At 39.4% G+C, this 23,739-nt stretch overlaps 1 protein-coding gene and 1 long non-coding RNA gene across 16 annotated transcripts in view; one reads left to right on the top strand and one right to left on the bottom strand.

The window, feature by feature from the left end:
* Nucleotides 1-23,739, bottom strand: part of Cntn1 (contactin 1) — a 297,760-nt gene that overhangs the window by 86,613 nt on the left and 187,408 nt on the right. For all 15 annotated transcript variants that reach the window (XM_017594616.3, XM_008765659.4, XM_063262899.1 and 12 more), the window contains 8 exon segments: nt 16,243-16,449; nt 13,607-13,706; nt 13,292-13,473; nt 9,480-9,604; nt 8,766-8,883; nt 7,190-7,340; nt 5,188-5,315; nt 1,893-2,074 (listed from right to left, as the gene is read on the bottom strand). In XM_017594616.3, coding sequence (XP_017450105.1) covers nt 1,893-2,074; nt 5,188-5,315; nt 7,190-7,340; nt 8,766-8,883; nt 9,480-9,604; nt 13,292-13,473; nt 13,607-13,706; nt 16,243-16,449 — 1,193 coding nt within the window.
* Nucleotides 12,884-23,064, top strand: LOC134479769 (uncharacterized). The gene is made up of 2 exons (XR_010053493.1): nt 12,884-12,947; nt 21,123-23,064. It is a non-coding gene; the product is annotated as an uncharacterized LOC134479769 (long non-coding RNA).

The following is a 23,739-nucleotide window of genomic DNA, read 5'->3' as shown; positions in this document are numbered from 1 at the left end:
GCTCCCAGTGACTAAACCACCAACCAAAGACTACACATGGAGGGACCCATGGCCCCAGCTGTATATATAGTGGAGGATGGCATTGTCTGGCATCAATGGGAGGAGAAGTCCTTGGTCCTGTGAGGGCTCAATACCCCAGTGTAGGGGAATGCCAGGGCGTTGAGGTGGGAGTGAGAACATCTTCATAGAAGCAGGGGGGAGAGGTGAGAGAGGGGGCAAGGGAATAACATTTGAAATGTAAATACATAAAATAATCAATAAAAAAGAGAAAAAAGAAAAAATTATTTGTTCAACAACTGTATAAGTATTCTAATAATGTCCAAAAAAAGATACAAAAATCTTGGGAATACCGAGAAAAAAATCCAGAAATACCACACTGACTTGGCTCAATCATTTGTGTACATTAATAGCTGATTTTGAAGTTAATGTTCACAGCCCACCCCTATTTTTTTTGAGACAGGGACTCACTATGTAGCCCAGGCTAGCCTCCAGCATAAGAATCTAAGATTCTTTGGACTCAGTATCCTGAGTGCTGAGGCGCAAGTCCTATTTACCAGACCAGCATGTTTTCCTTTCTTTTTGCTACTTTTGTTTCTATTGTTTTAAAATGTTAAAGAAGGATATTGTTTTATTTTTATACATATATATCATCGTACTTTACTTATATTTCCCACTGCCTTTCTGTCTATGGCCTACAGCCTCTCATTTGCCCCTCTTTCTACTGACACAATTCCCATTCTTAACACATCTCTCTTTTTTAATGTAATTTTATTTTATTTTTTTACTAATTCACTTCACATCATACTCACTGTCTCTCTCCCGGTCATCAGTCACTTCCTCCCACAATCCTTCCCCTACACTCCCTTCCCTTCTCCTCTGAGTGGGTTGGGGCCCTCTGAGTATTTCTCTACCCTGGCAATTCAAATCTCTGTGATATTTCCTCTCCCATGGAGGACAGACAAGCTCAACGCGTCTTAAGTAACGGCCCATGCCAAACAGAAACACAAGTTCCTAAGGAGTAACTTTTTCAGAGAGGAGAATGGTAGCAACCAGTAGAGCTGTCTTGTCTTCTGTTAGTCTCAGTAGCTTGTCCATCCCCCCAGTGATATCCCTGCATTGCTTCCCGAATGTCTCTCTAATCTCTGATTGCTGGGTTAATTTACAAGGTTTGCAGAATGTACAGTCTCCACTTCTTAGAATTAACCATTTAATCTTTTACAAACCATGCAGACTAGTTCAAGCCTTGAAACAAATATATTTCACTGACTTACTACATTCACAGAATGAAATGAATTACTTTAAAACAATCATTATATCCTGGAGTAAGTTCAATGTTTTCTCTCATTCAAATTACAATGAAATTGTTAGGACCTTGAGTACAAATTTGTTAGGATAACGGTCACATCAATACCAGAATTATATAATTGGAAGGGAAAGTAAACCTAAAGATCAGTAGAATATCTCTACCAAACTCTTTAACATTAGTCCTTTATAAATGTTTTAGAGTACCAGGATTAAATCTGAGAAAAATGAGCTTTTTACATGATTGTCACATCATTATAAATCTAAAATTACATAAAATAATATTATATTTCTAAATTTTAATTAATTATTTATAGGTGTGTGTGCACATGTGTGTGTGTTCACGTGTGTGTGTGTGTGTGTGTGTGTGTGTGTGTGTGTGCAAGCCATGGCACAGGTTTCACCAGAGAACAACTTTTTGGGTTTGGTCCCTTCCTTCTGTTATGTGGGTTCCTAGGATTGAACTCAGATCCACAGGCTTGTGGATCTCTTACTATTAAGCTATTTCTCTATCCTTAACTGAAGTTTTAGTTAGCACAGACACATAAGAATTATTGGGATGTTAATAAGATGAAATATAAGGCACCTACCATAAAATTCCTCTGGTAATGAATATTTGTAATTTCCTTGTTAAAGTCAATCACGTAGCCATTGAAAGACCAGACGAACGTGAGATCCAAGGAAGGATCAAAGGACGCAGCACACTGCATGGTAGCGTTTTCTCCAACAGTGATATCAGCATTGATTGGGGCCAAAATGATTCGTGTGGGATCTGTGCGGATTTTAAAAGAAAAGCAAAACACAGTTAAAGAAAACATAAGACAAAATAAAGCACAAGACATCAGATGAAGAATTAAAGTCTACTTTGGAGCTTTGCCTCAGCTGTTTTAGGACTGTGACCAAGTGTCTGCTGTAGTCACAGGGAACCCTACTTTCTCCCTTCCTCTGGGACACTAATGCCACCATGTGAGGACTTGCCTCAAATGCAGGCTCATCTCACAGTACTGCCTGTATCTTTTCCTGGGGATGGACCCTAGGACCATCTGAGGATGTGATGCCTGCAGAAGATCTATTCACCTCACAGATAACTCTTACCTACCTACCTCCAGGATCTCAATGTTGCAAATTGGGGACTTAAACTGAACAACTGTGTGCCCCATCTTTAGCTGTCACTCTCTCTCCTCTGGTAAGGTGACCTTGGCTTTTAAGGATCTTGTTCTTTCTATAGACTGCCCACTGGTGGGGACAGAAGCTGTGATTTTCTCTAGCTGAACTAGGACCACCTCTGCTATCCCAATCATGCAAAAACTTTGAGTGGCCCTAAGACTGAACTTTGAGTACCATTCGGCTCTCCCAAAACCTGACAAATTCAGATCTCAAAGTCCTCTCAAAAAAAATGGGCTAGACATTTATACCAAAAAGTACAATGAACAATCTAACTACAGATTCCCAAGACCCATCACAAACAAAACAAAACAAAACAAAACAACAAAATCAAAACTAAAACAAACAAAAAACCAAGTAACACAAAATCCAAAACAGCAAGCTTCCTCCAAAAATTATTAAGCCTGAGTTAGTGATCTCCAATGAAAGCAATTTAGATGACAGGACAACTAACTATAAAAACGATTATGGATATCTTTAAGAAGTTCAAAAGGGATATAAATACATGCTAAAATAAAAGTCAATAAGACACAAACAGTTCAATAAAATGAGAACAACTCAGGACTTATGAAAATATAATTCAATACAGATATATAAGTACTGAAGCATATATATATACTTATATAATTTGAAATGAAAACTCCTGTATGTTTAATAAAAAGCTCAATGGAAAGCCCCACTAATAAAATATATCTAGCAGAAGATAGAATATCAGGGCTTGAAGGCAAGGAAGAGAAATTGGATTACTCAGTCAAATAAAATAAGTTTTAAAAGACCCATAAACAAAAAAAAAAGGGCAGGAGAATAAAAGATACTTTAATAGTAATCCAAGTACAGAAAGACAAGAGTGTATGTTTTCTCTGATATGTGGTTCCTAGCTTCAAATCTTTAGATTTTCATGTTTAAACTATAATATCTGTAGAAGAAAGTAATGTAGAAATTCCATTTAAGTATGGGGGAGGGGACGGAATTTCAATGGTGATATAAAAGCAATGAGATTTAGGGAACGGAGCATCACATCAGGGATGTGTGTTGGAAGATGGGGGGAAGATAAGAGTGTAAGACATATTCATCAAAACGAAGGATCTGCGAACAAAACACACACACTTACTACTTAAAAGAATAAAAGTGGGGTTGGGGATTTAGCTCAGTGGTAGAGCGCTTGCCTAGCAAGTGCAAGGCCCTGGGTTCGATCCCCAGCTCCGAAAAAAAAAGAAAAAAAAGAATAAAAGTATTGATTAAGACAAAGCGTGCATGCATGAGAGTTAGGAGGTAGCTATTCTTCCTGTCTGGATATTTCTATTCCTGAACCAAGGTTTCTAAACAAACAACAAGAGGCAGGCATGTGGTACCTCTTGTTCAATTGTTGGTCAGGGGCTAAAGACTCCCAAATCAGACAGGCCTCTTGTGATAACTACTTTGCGAAGCCTATGGCTGGAAACACAGCATAGCTTGGTTATAAGGTGTAGAGAAAGGAAGCAGGAACTGAGGTTGCAAACTTTCTTCCTGCTTCCTAGCTCTCAGGATGCTGTAAGATGCTATGTAGAGTGCTGGGAGAGGCATCAACAATCTTACCAAGCTACAAACCCTGCGGCCTATCATCCCAATATGTCAAGAGTGATATGTCCACTTATTCAACTGCGGTATGGTTGTTATGGGGGTAACCACCTGCTCTGATTGGATGTGAGGCTGGTCCCTCACGAAGCATTTCAAACCTATTATTATCAACCCATTCCAAAACCCATGGCTTAGGAGGTCTTAGACCTTAAGAACAAACTTGATATTACTATTTATTTAAGTCATCACGGTACTAAACTTGCTTCTACAATTTTTAGGTTGATGCCTATAGACAAACGCTACTCCTGACTTTGTATCAGAGACATCTTATCTCCACTATGGATGGCAGGGAATACAGAGGCTCATGATGGCTCGAAGTGATGAAAATAAGTGGTAGTTGAAAGCTCGGGGCTAATTGGGCTAGGTATACAATTTTGGGGAAACCATGGGAAAGAGGATGAAAAGAATGAAGAAACTGAATAACAGGCACAGGTGCTGTAAAGTGCTCTCTTCTGGGCATGGCAGAACCAATGCAGTAATGACTTCATAGCAACTTTGGTGATCTACGATGAGGCTACATGAGCCTGAGCTTATGGGGCCCACCCTTTGACCCTGTTTAATTATAGGTTTTTAACTGATTTCAGGAGAGGGGCCCCTATTGTCCAGGGTTGTGCCCATTGAGATGTCCACCATGTCCTGAAACAGATGTCATGGATTAAACTCCTTAGTTCTTAACACAATAACACACTCCATCACCATCACTAATTGGCAATGGCAAAGTTATGAGAATGAGAAGAGGATTTTTAGAGAGAAATCGGGTAACAGGGGTGGGCATGATATTAGATGGTGGTGATAACAATTAGGATAAACATCATACATATATGAAATTGAAAAAAGAACAAACTCAATAAAAGGTTTTAAAAGGGAATAAAATCCAATATATTTTGACGCTCTTTGTAAAGGAACAGGATGTTCTTACATCCAGTTCTAGGAACAATACTCGAGAGGAAGAGCCTTGCCCTGAAGACCTCTGAGATGGGAACTCATCAATACGCTGACTGTACTGGAAGCTTAGTTTTGAACCACATATATGTAATATTGTAAAAACATAAGCACCATCACATAAAGAGAACCACATGACTCAAACATCAAAGGATTCCTTACTTGTGATCACCAGAGTCCCGGTGCTATTAGCTTTCCCTCTGTTGTTTTCTGCAAAGCATGTATAGATTCCTCCATCATTTCTTGTAATATTATTGATTTCCAAGCTACCATCTTCCCATATGAGTATTCTATTGAAAGTAAGAAAATAGAAACTCAGTCATTTAATAACATACACTAGTATCGTACCTTGCATTAAATACGGTAACACTATTATGCTCTATACAAGTAAGACATTTTCCAGCATAAAATGCTTTAATTCTCTGGCCTTTGCTTTCAGATGTTCTTTCTCAGCATTGGCCAATTGCTGAAAAGCTGAGTCATTACTTTCCTAGAGACGATAGCTAGCATCCTAGAGAAGACTCGTCCATACACTTGCCTCTTTAAGAAAGATGGCGCGTTTCAGCAAGGCAGAGGCCTCCTTCTCCAAATGTGAAGTAACATAATAAGCCACCGTTCCATGTGCTGCACAAAGAACCTGCTCACTGTGTTTTCTGAAGGCCACAGGTTTCCGCTTACTGCCATCTTGACTGGGTATCTGGGGACTTTGCCATGAGTCCAATTGTCGCAGACACTAAACTCCTCTTAGAAGCACTTTTGCCCAAAGCACTCTCCTAGGCCCTTCTCAGTCTTCTCAGAACAGTGCAGAAGCCAAGTCCTTCGACCAAATCTCTCTGCCTTCTCTCACCCTCTCAGTCAGGCCTGCACCTCATTCAATGGCTCTCCAGCTTCTGTCTAGCCCTGTCTCTTTTTTTCTCTCCCAAACGTTGCCACTAATAAATACCACTCCCACGTGGCTTATCCCGTCTTGGCAACTGGCTCTTTGTGAACATTCTCACAGTACAGATGTTAACGTTCCATGCTTCCTCTCACTTCAAATCCTTGTCAAGCTACTATGCATTCCTCGTTTAATTACTTCGTTAGCACCGACATAGAAATTACAGTCCAGTAACAGTGGAAAACCTCTGACAAATTTCCCTAAACCCATACTAATTTTAGTTACCGTCCCCCACACCAATGAAACTGATCATTAACATAGTCAAGAATACCACAGTCCTGTGTCACATGGTATCTCAGTTGCTGTATTCTAGTTAGTGACATGACTGTGCATAAGTCCCAATGAGACTTTAAGAACCCTAAAGTCCTTGTCATCTAATGGTGCTATATCCACAGCAATGCCACATGCAAGGCATTGATCAGGTTTACGACTACTGAAGCTGAATGCCTACTGCCCTGTCACCTTACAAATTGTAGTATCTGTAACCCTGGGTACGACACAACTCTCTATTACGAAAAAATGAATAAGCTTCTGCCATTGTCTAGACTCAATTTTCCACAATTCATATTGAAAAAATGACTACGTTTCTGCCTTGGGAAGGCATAGTAGTTTGACAAGGACTTGAAGTGAGGGAAAGCATGGAACGTTAACGTCTGTACTGTGAGAATGTTTACAAAGAGCTAGGTGCCAAGACAGGGTAGCTTCTCCTGCAGGCACAGGAGTCCCTGCTTTGTTGAACCACTTTGTGTACTTATATTCATCAAAATAATAGTATAGTTTCTACTCATTAAACATTCACTATATTAATTATTAAAGCAACAATTCATTACTTTAAAGTCAATAATGACTATTAATTAATAAAATGATTAACATGATTAATATCAACATTCATAAAATATTCATAAAATAAAAAATATATTTAACCATTATCTAGGCTCAATTTTCAACAATTCATATTTGTACTCATCTGTAACAAATAATCAATTATATATCATTTATACATAGAAAACACATTACAACATTAAAAAATTCTTGCACATGAACATTCTCTTCCATGGTGATTACTTACACCGATGTGAATGAGTTAAAGTACTAATCGGACATTGAACTTGAAGACTAGATGAGAAAGCCCTTGGCTGACATCAGAGTTTTAAGGACAATAAGCACAGTGACATTATAAGAGCTCAGAGGCCATTGAACGTCAGCGATATCCCCATGTGACCTGACCTGCTGCTGTTGACAAGCCACTCTGTCCCTTTGCTCCATGAAAACTTGGGTTTTGGTGCAGCCTTGGGTTTGCACTCAATGATAACCCTTCCTCCTTTCGCAGCCAGGATCTTCTTCTTCATGGGATTCATTTCAAAAGTTGGAGCTAAAGCTGTGAAGTAAACAAGTGTATATTAGCCCTTTTGCTAAACAGTCCTTCTGGAGTGTAGCATGTTTTATTGATTAATGATCAATAGAAATATTGGAGTTGTACTTTATTAGGTACTTCATACATACATTTCTATTTAATAATTTAGTAACGCAGGCTCAGTTCGAATGGACAATTGCTGATAACTTTACCAATCAAATTTTAGTTTTAATCAAGTTATGTACCTACCTATTCACCTAAAAGGCACCTTGAATTCTACTGTTCTTTTTCAATTCTACAAGGGAATTAGTGAAAAGAATGGCTAGAACTCTACCCACTGCACATGCTGTTTATAAATTCTTAGACATGCTCACAGCCATCCCACTCAGCATCCCTCAAGGCATACATACTAACAGAAGAATCGAAATCTATTAAACTGATATAATTCTACTATGGCATCACAGGTAGTTAACAGGTGGGATTAAAATTTGACCAAAAAAAAACCTCTTTTCAATTAATAATGGAATTCCATTTAACTTTCTATTTACTAAGCACCAACTGAGGGCATATACTCTTCGATAAACCAATCCAGGGCTTCATGACCTACCTATAGACAGCTAAAAGAATACTGGAACCAAACAACTGGTTAAGGAGCACACGGCATTGCTGAAGATCATCTTCAAGTCACACATATTACAGAATAGTTGTTATGACGTCATGACACAGAGTCTCATAGCTGGTAACCCCAGAGATGGCATACCCTTTGTCTTCCCAGTTCTCACATCTAGTCCACTGTTCAGTCACCTTGGCTATGAACAGACACAATATATCCCTGTCATCTGCACCCTGCCCTTGTGAGAGAAGATTGCTTTCTCAGGCCGATTTGTACTTGGATCTTTATCGTTTATTCTAGTGATTCTTAAATTCTGCCTATCAAAATCACCGAGGGGTCTTACTGTAATGCCTGCTCAGTGAACTGATGGTGGGTGAGATTATGCCCTTGTAAGAAGCCCCAAGAGCTGCTGCCTCTGCTTCTCCTCTGAGGAAGTCACTTTTTACAACAACTATTTAGTCCATTCAGAGGTTCTCAACCTGCACAGGGGCTGCATATCAGATATCCTGCATGTCATATTTTTACATCACAATTCATAACAGTAGCAAAATTAGAGGTATGAATTAGCAGTGAAAACGATTTTATGGTTGAGGATCACCAAAACGTGAAGAACTGTAGTAAAGTCGTACAGCACTAGAATGGTTGAGAACCACTTGCTTATTTCACTATTCCTTTAGTCTGAGATTTGAGAATTGGCAGTATAAATAAATAACCAACCTGTGTTGCGCATCTAATCAAAGTACAGTGGAATTAAACGCAAGTTATGGATATCCTCTTGCCTTATCAAAGGTTGTTTGTTTGATAGACATGGATCAGAAATCAGAAAGGATACTGACCCAGGATCTTGAGTTCAGCATTTGCATAAATGGTCCCATACGCGTTTTCTGCTATGCACTGGTACATCCCGGCGTTTTCAAAAGTCACGTCATACAGCCTCAGTTCCCCTTTGTGATACTGAAGGGTGAAATAAAGTACATGGTTTTGAGGAAAGTGGACCGTATGTAAACTCTTCATCCAGCTTCAGGTCAATGCTTAACCTAGGTACGTTGTGGTCATACACCCTCATTCTCTCCTACGATGCACAAACTGGGGTGTTCACGGCATGGAGAAGACCACTTACCATGCCCAGTGGCTCCTGTTCTACTCATCTTACAGAGCCGAGGGTCCACCTTTGCCCCTTTGGACCAGCTGGGAGATTAGAGTGGGAAGGTGGAGAAGGGACCCAATGTTGTCAACTGTCCCAAGGCTGGGATAGGACTTAGCACGTCTCTCTTACCTCTGTTTCTGTGGGGTTCAGGGGAACAGTGGCAAAGAGGGGACAATATCAGTGGAAATGGTTATATAGGAAGGGGGACAGTGGAACAAAGGAAAAATAAGGAAAAGAGAGAGAGGTAAAGATACGATTACAGAATGCTGTTGAAATTGAAAGAAGACACTTTGTTTTTCAAGGAAGTTTTTCTTCTATTTCAGGGCCCAAGCACCCTTATTCTACTGACCATCCTGTGACTCAGCATACACTTGGGAACAGCGGGACACTTCCACATACTTACCGCGTACCCATTTTTCAGCCACCTGATGGTAGGGATGGGCTTCCCTGTGGCCACACAAGGCCAGTAGAGGTCACTGCCTATGTCCACTTCAGTGTCATTGATATGCTCTACCCATTCAGGAAATGCTGGAAAGGAGGAACAATATAAGTGTTTCAATACCCATTGCAATCTCAAGAGAATAAAATTTGCATTTTGTTATCTTTATTCTGGAAATTACATCCCATGTTGTGTGTCTGCTCGCACAGGTCTATACTCTATAAAATTCACATACTGTCATATAATAAGACAACTGTACTTTAGTTAGAAACTGCTCTTCTAGATTTATTTAATTTAACCTATGTGTATATGTGTGCCTTCATACGTTTATGTGCACCACGGGCATGTAGGTGGCAACAAAGGGTATTGTATTCCCTAGAGCTTTAGGGAGTTGGAGCCATCTGACGTAAGGCTGCAAACAGAATTCCAGTCTTGTGAATGTGCGGCAAGTGCTTTTAGCTTATGAAGTGTCTTATCAGCACTCCCAATTACTTTTTATTTACAGATTTAAAGGCTAATTCAAGAAAAATACTAAATTAATTGACTTTTCCCTTATAACTCAAATCTTTCAGATATGCCAACATGACAATTAAAGTTTTAAGAAGTTATTCCTCAATTTGCTATTATATTTAGCAAGCTGAGCCATAGCTCTAATATATATATAAATATATATATATGTATGTATTTCACTGTTGCATATGTGTGTGCATGTGTGCATATGTATATGTGCATGTACATGCATGCATGTGTGTGCATGTTTGTGTGTGTACACATGTGTGCATGGGCATGTGCTTGTGTGTGTGTGTGTGTGTGTGTGTGTGTGTGTGTGTGTGTGTGTGCATTTTACCTTTTGGGTCAAGATTTAAGATCTTCTCCATTCCTCATATTACACACTATCTGCTTAATGCAGCTTTTGTGTATTGTTTGATGTAGTATCTTACTCTATAGGTATAAAAATGAGCAGGACACTTTAATTCACTTCCACACAGCAGCTCCATCAGCAGTTGTCACTGGGGAAACTCCTGATGGAGTGAAATGAACTTCAGTCCATTTTCATTTTTATCTACTTGGCAGTTGTAGAAAATGAGAAAATGATAGCGATTGCCTCAAAGGAGAAAAAGAATGTTTCCACATGAAAAATCAGTGGGGTTAAATATGTCCGTTATCTAAGCAGTCCGCACAAATCTAGGCAAACTGTAAAATAGGTAAGGGAATGGAGAGAGAGAACTCGTCATGGAGGGCACCATTTGATTTCCTTTTGTATTGAAAGTGAGATATTATATTTTATTTATTTTCTGTAGGAAATGCCATGGGTGTATTATTAGAAATATTATATATGTATATATAATTACATACACATATGAGAAATCAGAAAATATTTTGTGAGAGGTCCAGACTATCAATATTAATCTAATATATGGATAGGCATATGTCTCCTTATGTGTACTTTGCAGTATAAAATCTAATTTAGCTCCTTTTTTCACCAATCATTTTCTTTAACTTATGGGGAGAACTTTTAGAAATTGAATGCTGACAAAGCAGTTAGTTGAATATAGGTTTTATTTTGTACAGAATCTCTTCAATACTTTAATGGTGCCTCTGCTGCCTTGGCCTCCCAGGGTGACGCATAAGCGTGACAATACATAATACAAAGTCAAGAATAAATAATTGAACCACTTTGGTGAATTATGTATGTCGTTTCATTATATAACTTTGAAGAAAGTTGTCATAGAGCTATAGATAAAGCTGAAGATGTCTTATAGGAAAGAAGACATAAGGATGGGCCATTTAAAATAACTCCTTCGCTTCAATTCTTCAAGGCCTTAGGTATTTGACAGTTCAGATTTTTACTCTACTGAGAACCTGGAGTAAAGTTTCTAAATGCATTGAATTAATCTTATCTGTAATCATTAGACCCAGACAAAGGTGGTGATATTATTCAAGACGTTCACAGAACCCACAGACTTTGTTCCTCTATTAGAAGTCATTCCATATACACTTGATATGTGTCATGTTAATGATATTGAGGCATTGGATATTCAAGTTCAGAGAAAATATTTACACTCAATCTCCAAAGGTGTGGATTTTAGAAAGTATTTTCCAGTGTTGAAATAATACAGGGTACAGAGACATTCCCTTACTGACACACATCACTCAGTGTCAGAAGGGTACGAGTTAGGAGGACACTGCAGGGGAAATGAGAGTTTGGCATAGGCATGGAGTGTGGGATCCAGGGGCTAAGCACAGAGAATGAAGTGCAGAGGAGAGGACCAAGTGTGACTGCTAATGGAGTCTGATCTGATCAGACACAGCTGAGGATCGATCAGCTTTAGCAACAGACATTTTGACATTCTGGGTGATTATACAAAAATGGTTTCAGCAGAGAGCTGCCAATGGGGAAAAAATTAAGTGAGTTAAGAGAGAAAAACAATTGGATATAAAGATCAATTTTTAGAGTTCAAATGACTCTATCAAAATTTATTTTTGGAAGAGACTAGGAGAAGACAAGCTGAGTTAAAAACAAAGAAAACACAGGAGGAAGACTCAAGGGGATTGCCATGAATTTGAGGCCAGCTTGGTCTACACAGTGAGTTGCAGGACAGTCAGGGCTATAGAGAGACACCATGTCTCAACAAACAAAAACACAACAAGCAAACAAAACATTGGAATGATCTCATTGAAATCTAGTTGTTTATTCCATTTACAGAAAGTTGTAATGGTAACTCCAGCCTAAAAAAGTTCCCAGAGCTTGAACATGGAGAGGTCACTCATTGATTACGAGCCCTTGCTGGTCTTGTAGAAGACTGTATTAAATTCTTAGTGTGCACATGGCACTCACAACGATCAGTATCTACAGTTCCAGGGAATCTAATGCCCTCCTCCAGCCTACAGAGGTAGGCATCAGGCACATATGTAATATACATACATACATTCAGGCAAAAATATTGGTGCACACAAACAAACTTTAATACATTTTAAGAAAATAATTGAAATTCCAAGAGTTGCCTGGAAAGAATTTCTGTCTTCCCAGGCAAGTTTGCTCCAATGGGTGAGGGTCAAACACTGGAATGGAAATAATTTTGTCCAAGTAAAAAGAGCTGATTCCTTATACCAGGGCTTCTCTAACTCCAGTAACATGAGCACCTGGGAATTCTTTTTAGAAATATACATTGTGGAGCTCACAGTAACCTTCTTAGTCAGAGATTCTAAGAGATTACCAAGAGTTTGAGGCCAGCCTGGTCTACAGAGTGAATTGCAGGCCAGCCAGGGCTATATAGAGAGACCACGTCTCAACAAACAAAAGCAAAACAAGCAAACAAAAAATTGGAATGATCTCATTGAAATCTAATTGTTTATTTCATATTACAGAAAGTTGTAATGGGACCCAACAGCCAGTACTTTATCAAGCCCCTCAGCGAATTCGGAGGCATGGTAAGCTTTGCAAACCATTTACTCAAATTTTAAACCAGAATGCATCCATTCATGTATAAATAACACTACTGAAAAGTAGAGAATAATAAAAAGTTAAGTGGGAAAACTTTAATTAACAGCTATCAATCTACTGCTATAATCGTAAGATCAAAAGTGAAGTTCACAATGACTATAACCCAGAGTTGTAACTTAATTAGAAATAAGGTAAATATCTCACCTACCTGAGTAATGTAACATACATCACACGTTTTAAAACTATTAATCGTTCCATGACAGTTCTTCAAGTATGGAAAAGGCCTTTGAATAAGACTTTGATGGAGTTCATAAAGAATTAAAATATCTACCTTGAACATAAATTCTTGCCTGGTGCTTGTCCTTTCCCCTAATGTTCTCAGCCTCGCACTCGTAGAGCCCTTCATCTTCTAGCTGGATGTTGAAGATCTTGAGGACAGCCCCTGAGGTGCTGATCTCAGCTGTGGTAGGCATGGGTTCTAGCACCTTCCGCCACCGAATATCAGGAACAGGGCTTGAGATAGAAGATATAAAAGCTCAAGATCCACACTGATTAAAAATGAAGCACTTAAGTTGTTTATCTCCTGAGGAGGCACAGAACCTGTGGTGTCTCTGTGCATGCAGATGAAGAGCACAGGCATACTTACTTTCCAAGAGCGAAGCACTCTAAGGTCACATTTTGGCCCATCATGGTGTATATGTCCTTGAACTGCACTACAATGTCAGCAGGATATGGCTTCGTTGTTCCTAATATTAAAAAAAAATAAGGAGACACAAACACACATAATCTATTACTCACAACATTTTTCCTTTTGTCACATCATGAAACTTTGTAGGGTAATACTGTATCAATATGGATGGTTTGTATACATAGGTATGTTTTCATGCCAATATATAGATTTCTCTGTGCACAACATGTGCAAATATGAACTTCATTGGACATCCTGAAACCTAATCAGACTAAATTGGCTACAGAATTTAAAGGTGTCATTAAGGAACTTCAAATATGTGTAAAATACTTTGAACGATGTTGCGAGGCACTTCAGGAGCACTTCAACCATGGAAGAAAGAGAAAAAAGTAAGAGGAAGAAGTAGATTAAGTGAACAGAAGACAGAACAAGGAAACTATCCTCGGAAACTAAGGAAATGGAGCAATCAGGTTGGCAGAGAGAAGCCATTTATTCTGACAGTGCTAATCCTACACTACAGACAGGACGTATCTCTGTTGTTCAGCACATCAGTTATGAAATGTGTGCTGATAAAAGCATGCAGACGGCTTAATGCATTATTAACCACCAAAACTTGAGTACGTACTGCTAAGAAAGTAATAAATATTCCATGACAATATCAAAGGCAAAACAAACTACCTAGTCTAAGAGTGGTCACCAAATAAAAAATTTAGAGTTATAGAGGCGATATGGCAAAAATCAAAACTGAATGGAGCCATCTCAGGATAAAGCTTTAAGGTGGTACAGAGAATTAGAGAAAGCATGTATGAAGTCAAATGACATTACGATGGCATTAAAATGTATGACCTAAAGGTCATCTGAAAGCATGGGGCAAAGGGCCCAAGAACACAGTGTAAGAGTTTGGAGATCAATTTGTCAGCGAATTAATAAATACCAGTGGGATTTGGTAAGAATAGAGATTTTTACCTTTGGCATAAGGTGAAACCTTGATGGCGGTTTTAAGACTTCTGGTTTCAGAGTCTGCATTTCATTTTTTTCTCAGAACTCCCCAGTGGCTTACAGACTGATACAATTAAAAGCCACAGGGTTAGCTGTTCTGAACATCACAGGGAGGGGAGCATTGATCAGTGGAAATGCTACTTGTAAGAAAACACAAGTACTTGCAGCCACGTGGGAGGAAGAGAAGCTGGTGGGAAAGCCATGGGAATGTCCTGAACACTCTAGTTAACACCCTTGACAGTTTTTATGGAACAAGATCGGGATATAGGGAAAACTAAAGCCTGAACACAAGAGAAAATGAGATATGTGAAATTAGATCCATTTATGTGACCAGTAACAAAAAAATGTGTATTTTAGAGCGAATATGTAGAAACAGCTGGAGGAAAATAAGGAAAAGAGGAACATCTGGTAGTTAGTGCTGTGTGAGACTTGCCAGAGGAGGAAGGTGAGCCTTGCAGAAAGCAAGGAGAGACTTTGAGAGGCAGGTGAGAAGGGTCAAATACCAAAAAGAATAGGGACTAAAAAACCGCCTTTGATTGAACAAGTATGAATTTCCTATGATCATCCCAAATGACCTTCACAGAGCAGGAAAGAACATGCAGAGTGAGGGGACGGATTCTAAAGATAGAAAAAGAAGGGAATGGGTGATAGGGAGAAGCCCTGATTCAAATGGGACATGAGCCAGAACCCCTGGAGGATCGGCTGCACGGAAACCTGTCCATCACCGAGACAGGAAGTAGTAGAATGTGTAGAAGGCGCAGGGGAAGTACATTTGTGAGGCAGAGTGGGGAAGGTCATCAGGGCCCCTTTAGGGAGGGCACACTTGACCTTGGGGAAGAGTGAGCAAGGAATGAAAAGGGTGGGTTGAGCGAATTATATGACCGTTTCCAGGGAGAAGTGGAAGGGGAATCCCAGTGGCAATGTGTCACTTCCCACGTTTATGAGAAGACAGGGAGCAAACAGGTCATTTCTGAGGCATGGAGTTATCACTGCAAATGCAGCAGAAGAACTGGGTTAAACCGGGATGGGAGGAGCAGGTGTTCTGTGACACGGTGGAGTGCACCTCAAGCAGTGTGCTATAGGGAAAATTAAAAAAAAACATGGCGGTGGGGTAGGACCCTGCACACAGGTCACCGCAGTGTATGCTCATTAGTTAAAGCAGAAGTAGAAATTATTTATGTTCATTTGTGCCATGTAAACGACTCTTTAAAATCATTTTTTTCTAATTACATGATCACCTTTTGTTTTGTTTTCTGGTAAACATTTAGACTCATTTCAAATTTACTATCAAGTACAAATGGTCATGAAACAAAAAAAAGCAGATCCCAGACATTTGCATTGTAATTCTCTAGGGGCCCTGAACTGAGCTGTATGTACCCTCCATATACTTCCTAAGGTAGAAGCAGTGGGTTTGAACTCAAGCATTTTAAGGTAATGTTAGTAAACATAAAACCCAACTTCAAAAATTTAAGACTAAGTCTTCTACCCAGCATACACCGTGTGCTGTCTGGCCCTAGAAGACCCCCAATCATTATTACTAATGTATCGTCAACAGGTAACTTTGCCAAAAACAGTGTAACCACTAAAATACTTACGCTCAGGTATCGGAATGAGGGGTATAAATTTGCTGAACACGCTCTTTGTAATAGAAGGGCTGGACACGAAGCAGGAATAGTTGCCTCTATCAGAAGACTCAACGTTCGCGATGTAGAGATTACCGTTGGTCTGAGACACGAATCTTCGCTTATCCATTGTGATAAAGACGGGAAATTCATTCAGAAGCCAGCGGTAGCTAAGATCGTCTGGAAGAAAGCATTGCCTGCTAAATATTAAGCTCTTCTCTGTATGGGGAGATTCCACTCCCTAATTGCCACCCGCCATACAGTCCGACGGAGGCTCTGTGTCTGTAAATATTAGAAGTTGAGGCAGACCACATTTTCTCACAGCTACCTTGTTTTCAAGAACATAGCCGTCATAGTAAACAATTAAATCTCTCGCTCTGGGTCTACCCAGTCATTTATCTCTAGTATATGATAGAGTCTCAACATTCTTCCTTCCGTTTCATTGGTGGATGAACTGAGACTCGAGGTCAGTAACTTTCACAGAGCGTTCATGACTGTTAAATAGACCTGAGAATATGAATCCAGGTCTGAGAGTTACCCAGCTACCCAGCTATGGTAGTTACTCATAATGTATCTTTCTACTCCAATACAGACACAGACTCAAGGTAACTCAGTTTATATTCTGGGTCTCCTTTCTTTTCAGTGCTCCTATTGTAAAACACACAAGCGCGTGCGCGCGCGCGCACATACACACACACACACACACACACACACACACACACACTTACATAATAGAATGTCATATTAAAAAATAAAAACCACACAGATGGAAGAAAGAACATGTTTCTGGTTTACTTAAATATTTGGAAAAATGAAATAGGATGATTTAAAAATAATTTAGTTTATTTTCATGTGCCTGCAGATACCGAGAGAGCTATTTACCAGGGACCCACAGCGTCCATATGTAATTGGGACTCAGGGAAGTGATCTTCATTCTCCTTCACATCCTCCACATAAGCTCCCCACTTTACCCTCAAACCCTCTGCCGCCTCACTGCTGCAGTCCCTTGTCCTAGCTCATCAATATCCCCATATGACCAGGCACTTTGGTGGGATTCAGTGTTCTCCCACTTGCACTTTCAGACATTCCTTCTATCCCATCTGCATCCTTTTGACTCTCCAAGGAACCCTAGAACCATTCTCAACCAGGGTCTGCACGACCACTTTTCTTGCCTGGGATTTAGAGACCCCCACAGCCCTCAGACATTAATTGGACCCATAGTTTGCAACAGTCAGGAAAGAACTGAACATCCACCCGACAAAGAAAAGAGCAGATATCCACTTCAAGAACTACTTCAAACATGATAACTTCAGAGGCCTAGATCCCACTGCAAAAATAATATGGTTTATTTTAAAAAATGCTGGGAGTATCATCATCTCAGATACCAAGTTGTATTCCAGAGCTGTAGTGATAAACCCAGCATGCAATTGGCATAAAAAAATTCAGATGCACTGATCAAGTGAATTGGGTTGAAAAGTCAAAACTAATTACACAACCCTATTGACATATTTTTTTTAACAAAGCCAAAAATACACACTGCAGAAAAGACAATATCTTTAACTATGAGTACTGGTTAATTAGTCATTGGTTAACAGTTAGGATGGCTGTATAGAGAAGAATGAAAATAGATCCATATCTATCACCTGACGCAGAAACACACTTCAACTGTATAAGGAACTTTCTGAACAAAACACAACACCGAAATTAAGGCCGATGTTGAATAAATGGAATCTCATGAAGCATTAAACCTCGCTACAGTAATGCACACAGTCAAAGTGGCAGCCTACAGAATGGGAAAAAATCTGTCAATTATACTTCTGATAGAGGGTTACTATCTAGAAAATACAAAGAAATAAAAAAAGCAAACAATCCAAATAAAAACTATAGTATAGAACTTAACAGAAAGTTCCCGCAAATGAAACCAAAAATGTTCCAAAAATGGCCATCAGGAATGTGCAAGCTAAAACTTCTCTGAGAGCTGATCTTACCCTAATGAAAATGGTCAAGATCAATTAAACAAAAATAACAATACATACTGGTGAACGGTGTGGGAAAGGGCGGGGGAAAGTCTTGCTCATTGCTGTTGGGAGTGTAAACTTGTGCAATCACGATGGGAGTCAGTGTGGAGTCTCTTCAAAAAGCTGAAAACCAGCCTATCACAAGCCTCAGCTTTACCACTCTGGCATACACCAACAGGGCTCTGAGCTCTACTACGGACACTTCTTTATCCAGGTTCACTGCTTTATATTCATAATAGACATAAGTTAGAAAGACCCTAGATGCTCACCAACGAATAAACAGGCCATGATAAAATGTGGTAATGTACACAAGAGAATATCACCCGGCTGTTAAGAAAAATGAAATTCTGACGTTTGCATGTGTGTGAATGGAACTAGAAACAATCATTCCGTAAAGCAAGCAAGACACTCCATAGGCAGATGCTACATATTTTCATTTATATGTGGATGCTGGCTTTTATACTTTCGGTATGATTGTTTCAGTCTGAATAACCATAAAGTTTTTGTAGTTGAAAGGGTCCATGGGGCAGGTAGGAATATTCCTAGGAAAAATAAATGAAGTGTAATTTTATAGAGAGACAAAGAAGGAACCAGGCTTGGGGGATTATTAGGCAGGGGTATGAGGGTGCAGGGTAAATGAGGGAATATAAGGAAGGCCAAGTAACAGCAAAGGTCTTTGGAAAACGATATGGGAACCTAAGCCTCCTAATTTATATACATATATGAAAGAAACTTAAAAGGAATCAAAATGGAGGAGACAATGTCTCCTCCAGACATCCTGGGTCACTGAGTAAAGCTTCCAGTCCAGGAATGGATTACATCTTGCTGAGGAGTTTACCAAAGGGGTCCCAGAGACCAACATGAACACAACAGTCCATTGATAAGGCTACTGGTCACCATTCACAATCTGACAGTAATGTCCTACTGCTGAAGACACACTTACTTGTGTCATAGATCATGGAGAAATCAGACCTGTCCCCAGTTAGAAGCATCACCTTTACGTCCTAGCATCCATGGTGCCGGAAGCTACTGGAAGAGAGACGTGATCACCACCTCACCTAACTACCAATCCTGCAACCCACAGCAGAAACTTATCTGAAAGATGTAATAGTGCAAATGCTAGAAGTAACCAAACATTTTAAAATTACTCCATGATATAGAACCTTACACAACACTGCTAAAATGCCCCAAAACTTAAGGGTACATAGGTTACAGACCTAAGAAAAACGTGTTCTGACGAGTTTTGGGCACAAGCTAAAGTCATCTGAAATGAAGGAGCCTCAACTGAGAAAATGCCTCTGTAAGATCAGGCTGCAGGCAAGCCTATGGGAATGCTATTACTTAGTTATTGATATGGGATGGCCCTTCCCATTGTGATGGTGCTATCCCTGAGGAGGTCGTCCTTTCTATAAGAAAGCAGACTGAGCGAACTATGGGAAGGAGGCAGTACTAGCACTCCTCCATGGCATCCGAATTAGCTCCTGCCTCCAGGTTCCTGCTGTTTGAGTCCCTGTCCTGACTTCCTTCAATAATGAACAGTAACATAGAAGGAGAAGCCAAATAAATCATTTTCTCCCCAACTTGCTTTGTGGCCATGGTGCTTCATCTGAGCAATAGAGCTTTCTATCTAAGAAAGCATACTCTTAGTATCCTAAAGGGACATAGCAATAAGTTTTGCCCTAAAGGTTTCCTGCTACACACACAGATCAGTCCCTCACTCAAGCCTCATCCGAGAAGCTTCTTCTCACAGTGGATAATCTATGATAACAAGAACCACAGTGGACACGTGTGCCGACAGTGAGGAACTTTGGAGCACTCAATCCTAAATCGGGAGTCTTTATTAACCTCCTCCCCTGAAGGCTCAAGAGTCTGTGAGGAAAAAGAGGCAGGAAAACAGTAAAAGCCAGAGGGGGTGGATGTCTGTCTCCAAGTAAACAGCGTCTTCTAGACACAGCAAGACGGATGCACTCAGGAGCCCACAGAGATTGTTACTGCACACCTAAGACCTGGGTGTGCTCAAACCAGAAAAAAAATCCACAAAGTGACAAGGGGACGTGGACGCAAAGTTGGAGCCCTAATCTAGATGGTGCTGGCAGTGCAAAATTAGCTTTTCCAATCGAGAGTTATTGTCACTTGGTACATGAACCACACTCCAGGCTGGGTTCCATACCCAGGAGTAGTTGATAAACTCAAAATGAACTTCGTGTTCTCTTTCCCTCTCTCTCTCTCTCTCTCTCTCTCTCTCTCTCTCTCTCTCTCTCTCTCTCATGTGTATGCTCTTTTTGGCAGGCTTTTGAATTTTGTTTTGTTATGAGAGAAAGACAAACACACACACACTGAGGGGAGAGAGGGGGGGAGGAGGGGGAGGAGAGGGGAAGAGGGAGAGGGAGGGAGAAGGAGGGGGAAAGGGAGAGGGAGGGGAGAGGGAGGGAGAGAAGGAGAGGGAGAGGGGTGGGGGAGAAGGAGAGGGAGATCATGAAATTGAATAGGTAGTGGAGTGGGGAGAATCTGAGTAAAGTTTGCATATAGAAGAACATTATCAAGACTTATTGTACATAATAAAATTTTAAAAAAACAACAAAATTAAATAAATATAGCGAGCAAACAGGGGGAAGGAATTTCTACCTAATTAGCTGATTGACTTAGAATTTTCCATTTTTGCTTCAATGGGCATCTTTCCAGTAGTTGTTCAACAGTCAAGAAAAAAACACTATAGCCAATATATATTTATAGATCCCCAAAGTGAATATAATTGAAAATCTCTCTAAGTCAACCTAAGTATAATTTTACGTATGGTGAACAATAAGCTTCTTATACCATCCAATTGTTTTTAAGGATGAACATATCAGAACAAATCACCCTCGGGAAACTGAGAAGAGTGCAGACTACCTACTAGGAAACGTGAAACAAAGCACACGCTATAGGATGCTCTCCAGAATTGCAAAGAAAACTCCAGGATTGCGTTTAGATTAGCTGTGTACTTTTCTCCAGCATTCTGTAACGTCAAAAATGCCAGTCAAGATGGCCATGACGGTTTGTTTTCATATTTCTCATACAACAGACTATGTGGAACATTTGGGGGTATGTGGATAAGTTTATTCAAAAGGGAAGGAAAACATGAGATGCTCACTCTGGGTGATTCTCAGCAGACAGCTTTCTTGATATTTCTATCTATTCATGATGGGATTATTTTAATGTGCGACGACAGGCTGGCTTTGAACGAATTATTTGGATATTTTATCCTGACTTAGGGTTATAGATAACTTTGCATAAAATCTTTAACAAGTTACTGGAAGTTCTGAGATGATGCCATCTTGGGATGGGGCAAACAGTATCTTCTTCAGAAGCATGTTTATGGTAGGTTGGTGATGTTTGTGGTAGGTTGACGTTTGTAGTAGGGTGATAAAGGCATCCAATTTTATTTATTTGGTAGTGATTAATCCTACTCTCAATTGAAATGACAATCAAAACATTTTTCAATGATCTTTTTAACAATTAGTTACTGAAATGGGGAAAGTTCAAGAGAGTATGTACATTTCCTTCTATAAAGGAAAAATTTTAAATGATAGAATGTTTTAAAGACACACTCGTAATGCACATTCAGAACAATGTGGTTGTGTCAGCATATAAAAGAAAATTTTCATCCCAATTACTGCTTTTATTGCACTATTTCCATAAGAGACGGGTAAAGTATAACAAATTATGATTATGGAACATTTAAGAGATCTAAATAATCATACTGATGATGTTTGTATAAATACAAGTCTTAGACTGTAAAAAAGCCTTTCCAGGTCAATGAATGTGTATTCTCTGACTAACACAACTTGTACAAAGTGAATATCTTTCATGTTCCACGAAATAAGAGACATGGCCTTTGGCCTTGTGAGACCTTTGACAGAATTACTCTAAAAATTATTTGACAAGCTTTAGCCTCCTCAGGAGTGCACTGACTTAGCTTAGTAATGCTAACACTGGCCTCTCTGTCTTCAGGACTGGGCCATTTTGAAGATGTAGTAGCCATTCCTCAAACCATTTCTCTCAACTATGCAATGTTCTTATGTATGGTCCTGGCTATATAGCGATGCTAAAAGCAACTATCTTTAAATATAATTTAGATATAACATAGTGTGATTTTTCTCCTGGCATGATAGACTGAATTAAATAGTATGTCATCCAAGAGTTAAATGCCAACACCTGATTAAGGAATGTTGTGTATTGATAGATGTAGACGTCTCTGCCTTACCCCAAGAAAGTCTGGACCATCAATATAAAGCTTAAGTTTATTATGGAAAAATGTAATGTGTTTACCATTTTGTTGTGTTACTTTGAACTGCGTCATTTAGCACACTATATAATGTATGTAGCTTTCTTCTAGAGATACACTGAAAAAAAAATGAGTGTTCCCAAGAGCAATGATTTGAAAACTTTGTATGTTTTTATATCTTGTGAAAATTAAGCCTTCAGAGAACACAATTTGTATTACCAGTCTAATCTCCTCAGCTTCTGGCCACTGCTTAGATGTAGTAAATGGCGTGTCCCCTTCTCACCTCGTGTATTCCTTACCTGGCTCTAATGCTCCTGCCTGTTTCTGTGCTAGTCTGTTGAGATGAACTCAGATCATATTCAACTCACCAGGGACTGCTTCCTTATTCAATTTTAAATTCATGTGCATGTGTCTTTTATTAGTCATCTTGTTAATACTACCTGCCCTTCAAATGGAGGGATATTTCTCCATTCATTCTTAATAAAGATATAGTTTGCATTTTTTGAGTGATAATTCCTGAATTTGCATGGTTATAATCATAAAAATACTTGAGTAAAAAGTGATGTTACATATTGCTTACAGGAGTGTTGGATGTTCAAAAGTCACATGTACAAAAATGTATAAATTATCTGTTGCAATTAATGAATTAAATCTAACCAAATTTATCTTTTTATGAAGCATAGCCCCTCCATGTAATACATTTAAAGAATTATTTGCTCTTTTGCACTGTATCTCCCTCACTCTTCGGATATTTGTTGAACATAGGCTTTGAGTTGGACGGTTCCCTTTTAAACAGTATTATCAAATTGAAGAAACATTAGTACTGAACCAGAACCTTTGACTACTTTTAAATGAGGAGCCTAGTTTGGGTCAAAAAGTTTTCCCCCGGGGAAAGCCACAGAGCACTCAATTCAGAGGAAATGGACTATGACATATGGAATATGGCCTTTTGGATCTCTCTCTCTCTCTCTCTCTCTCTCTCTCTCTCCTCTGTGTGTGTGTGTGTGTGTGTGTGTGTGTGTGTGTGAGAGAGAGAGAGAGAGAGAGAGAGAGAGAGAGAGAGAGAGAGAAAGAGAGAGAAACTAAAATTATTTAGTGTAGTAAGTTGCACTTAATAGTAATGATGTGTTAATGCTAGTTAGGCATGCTTTATTGACGTTAGTAATAATCTATTGCGATTATATATCC

This window comes from Rattus norvegicus, chromosome 7, assembly GCF_036323735.1.
Source record: "Rattus norvegicus strain BN/NHsdMcwi chromosome 7, GRCr8, whole genome shotgun sequence".
Classification (NCBI taxonomy): Eukaryota; Metazoa; Chordata; class Mammalia; order Rodentia; family Muridae; genus Rattus; species Rattus norvegicus.
Note: the sequence above shows the minus strand (reverse complement) of the source record. Positions and strands in the feature narration are given on the sequence as shown.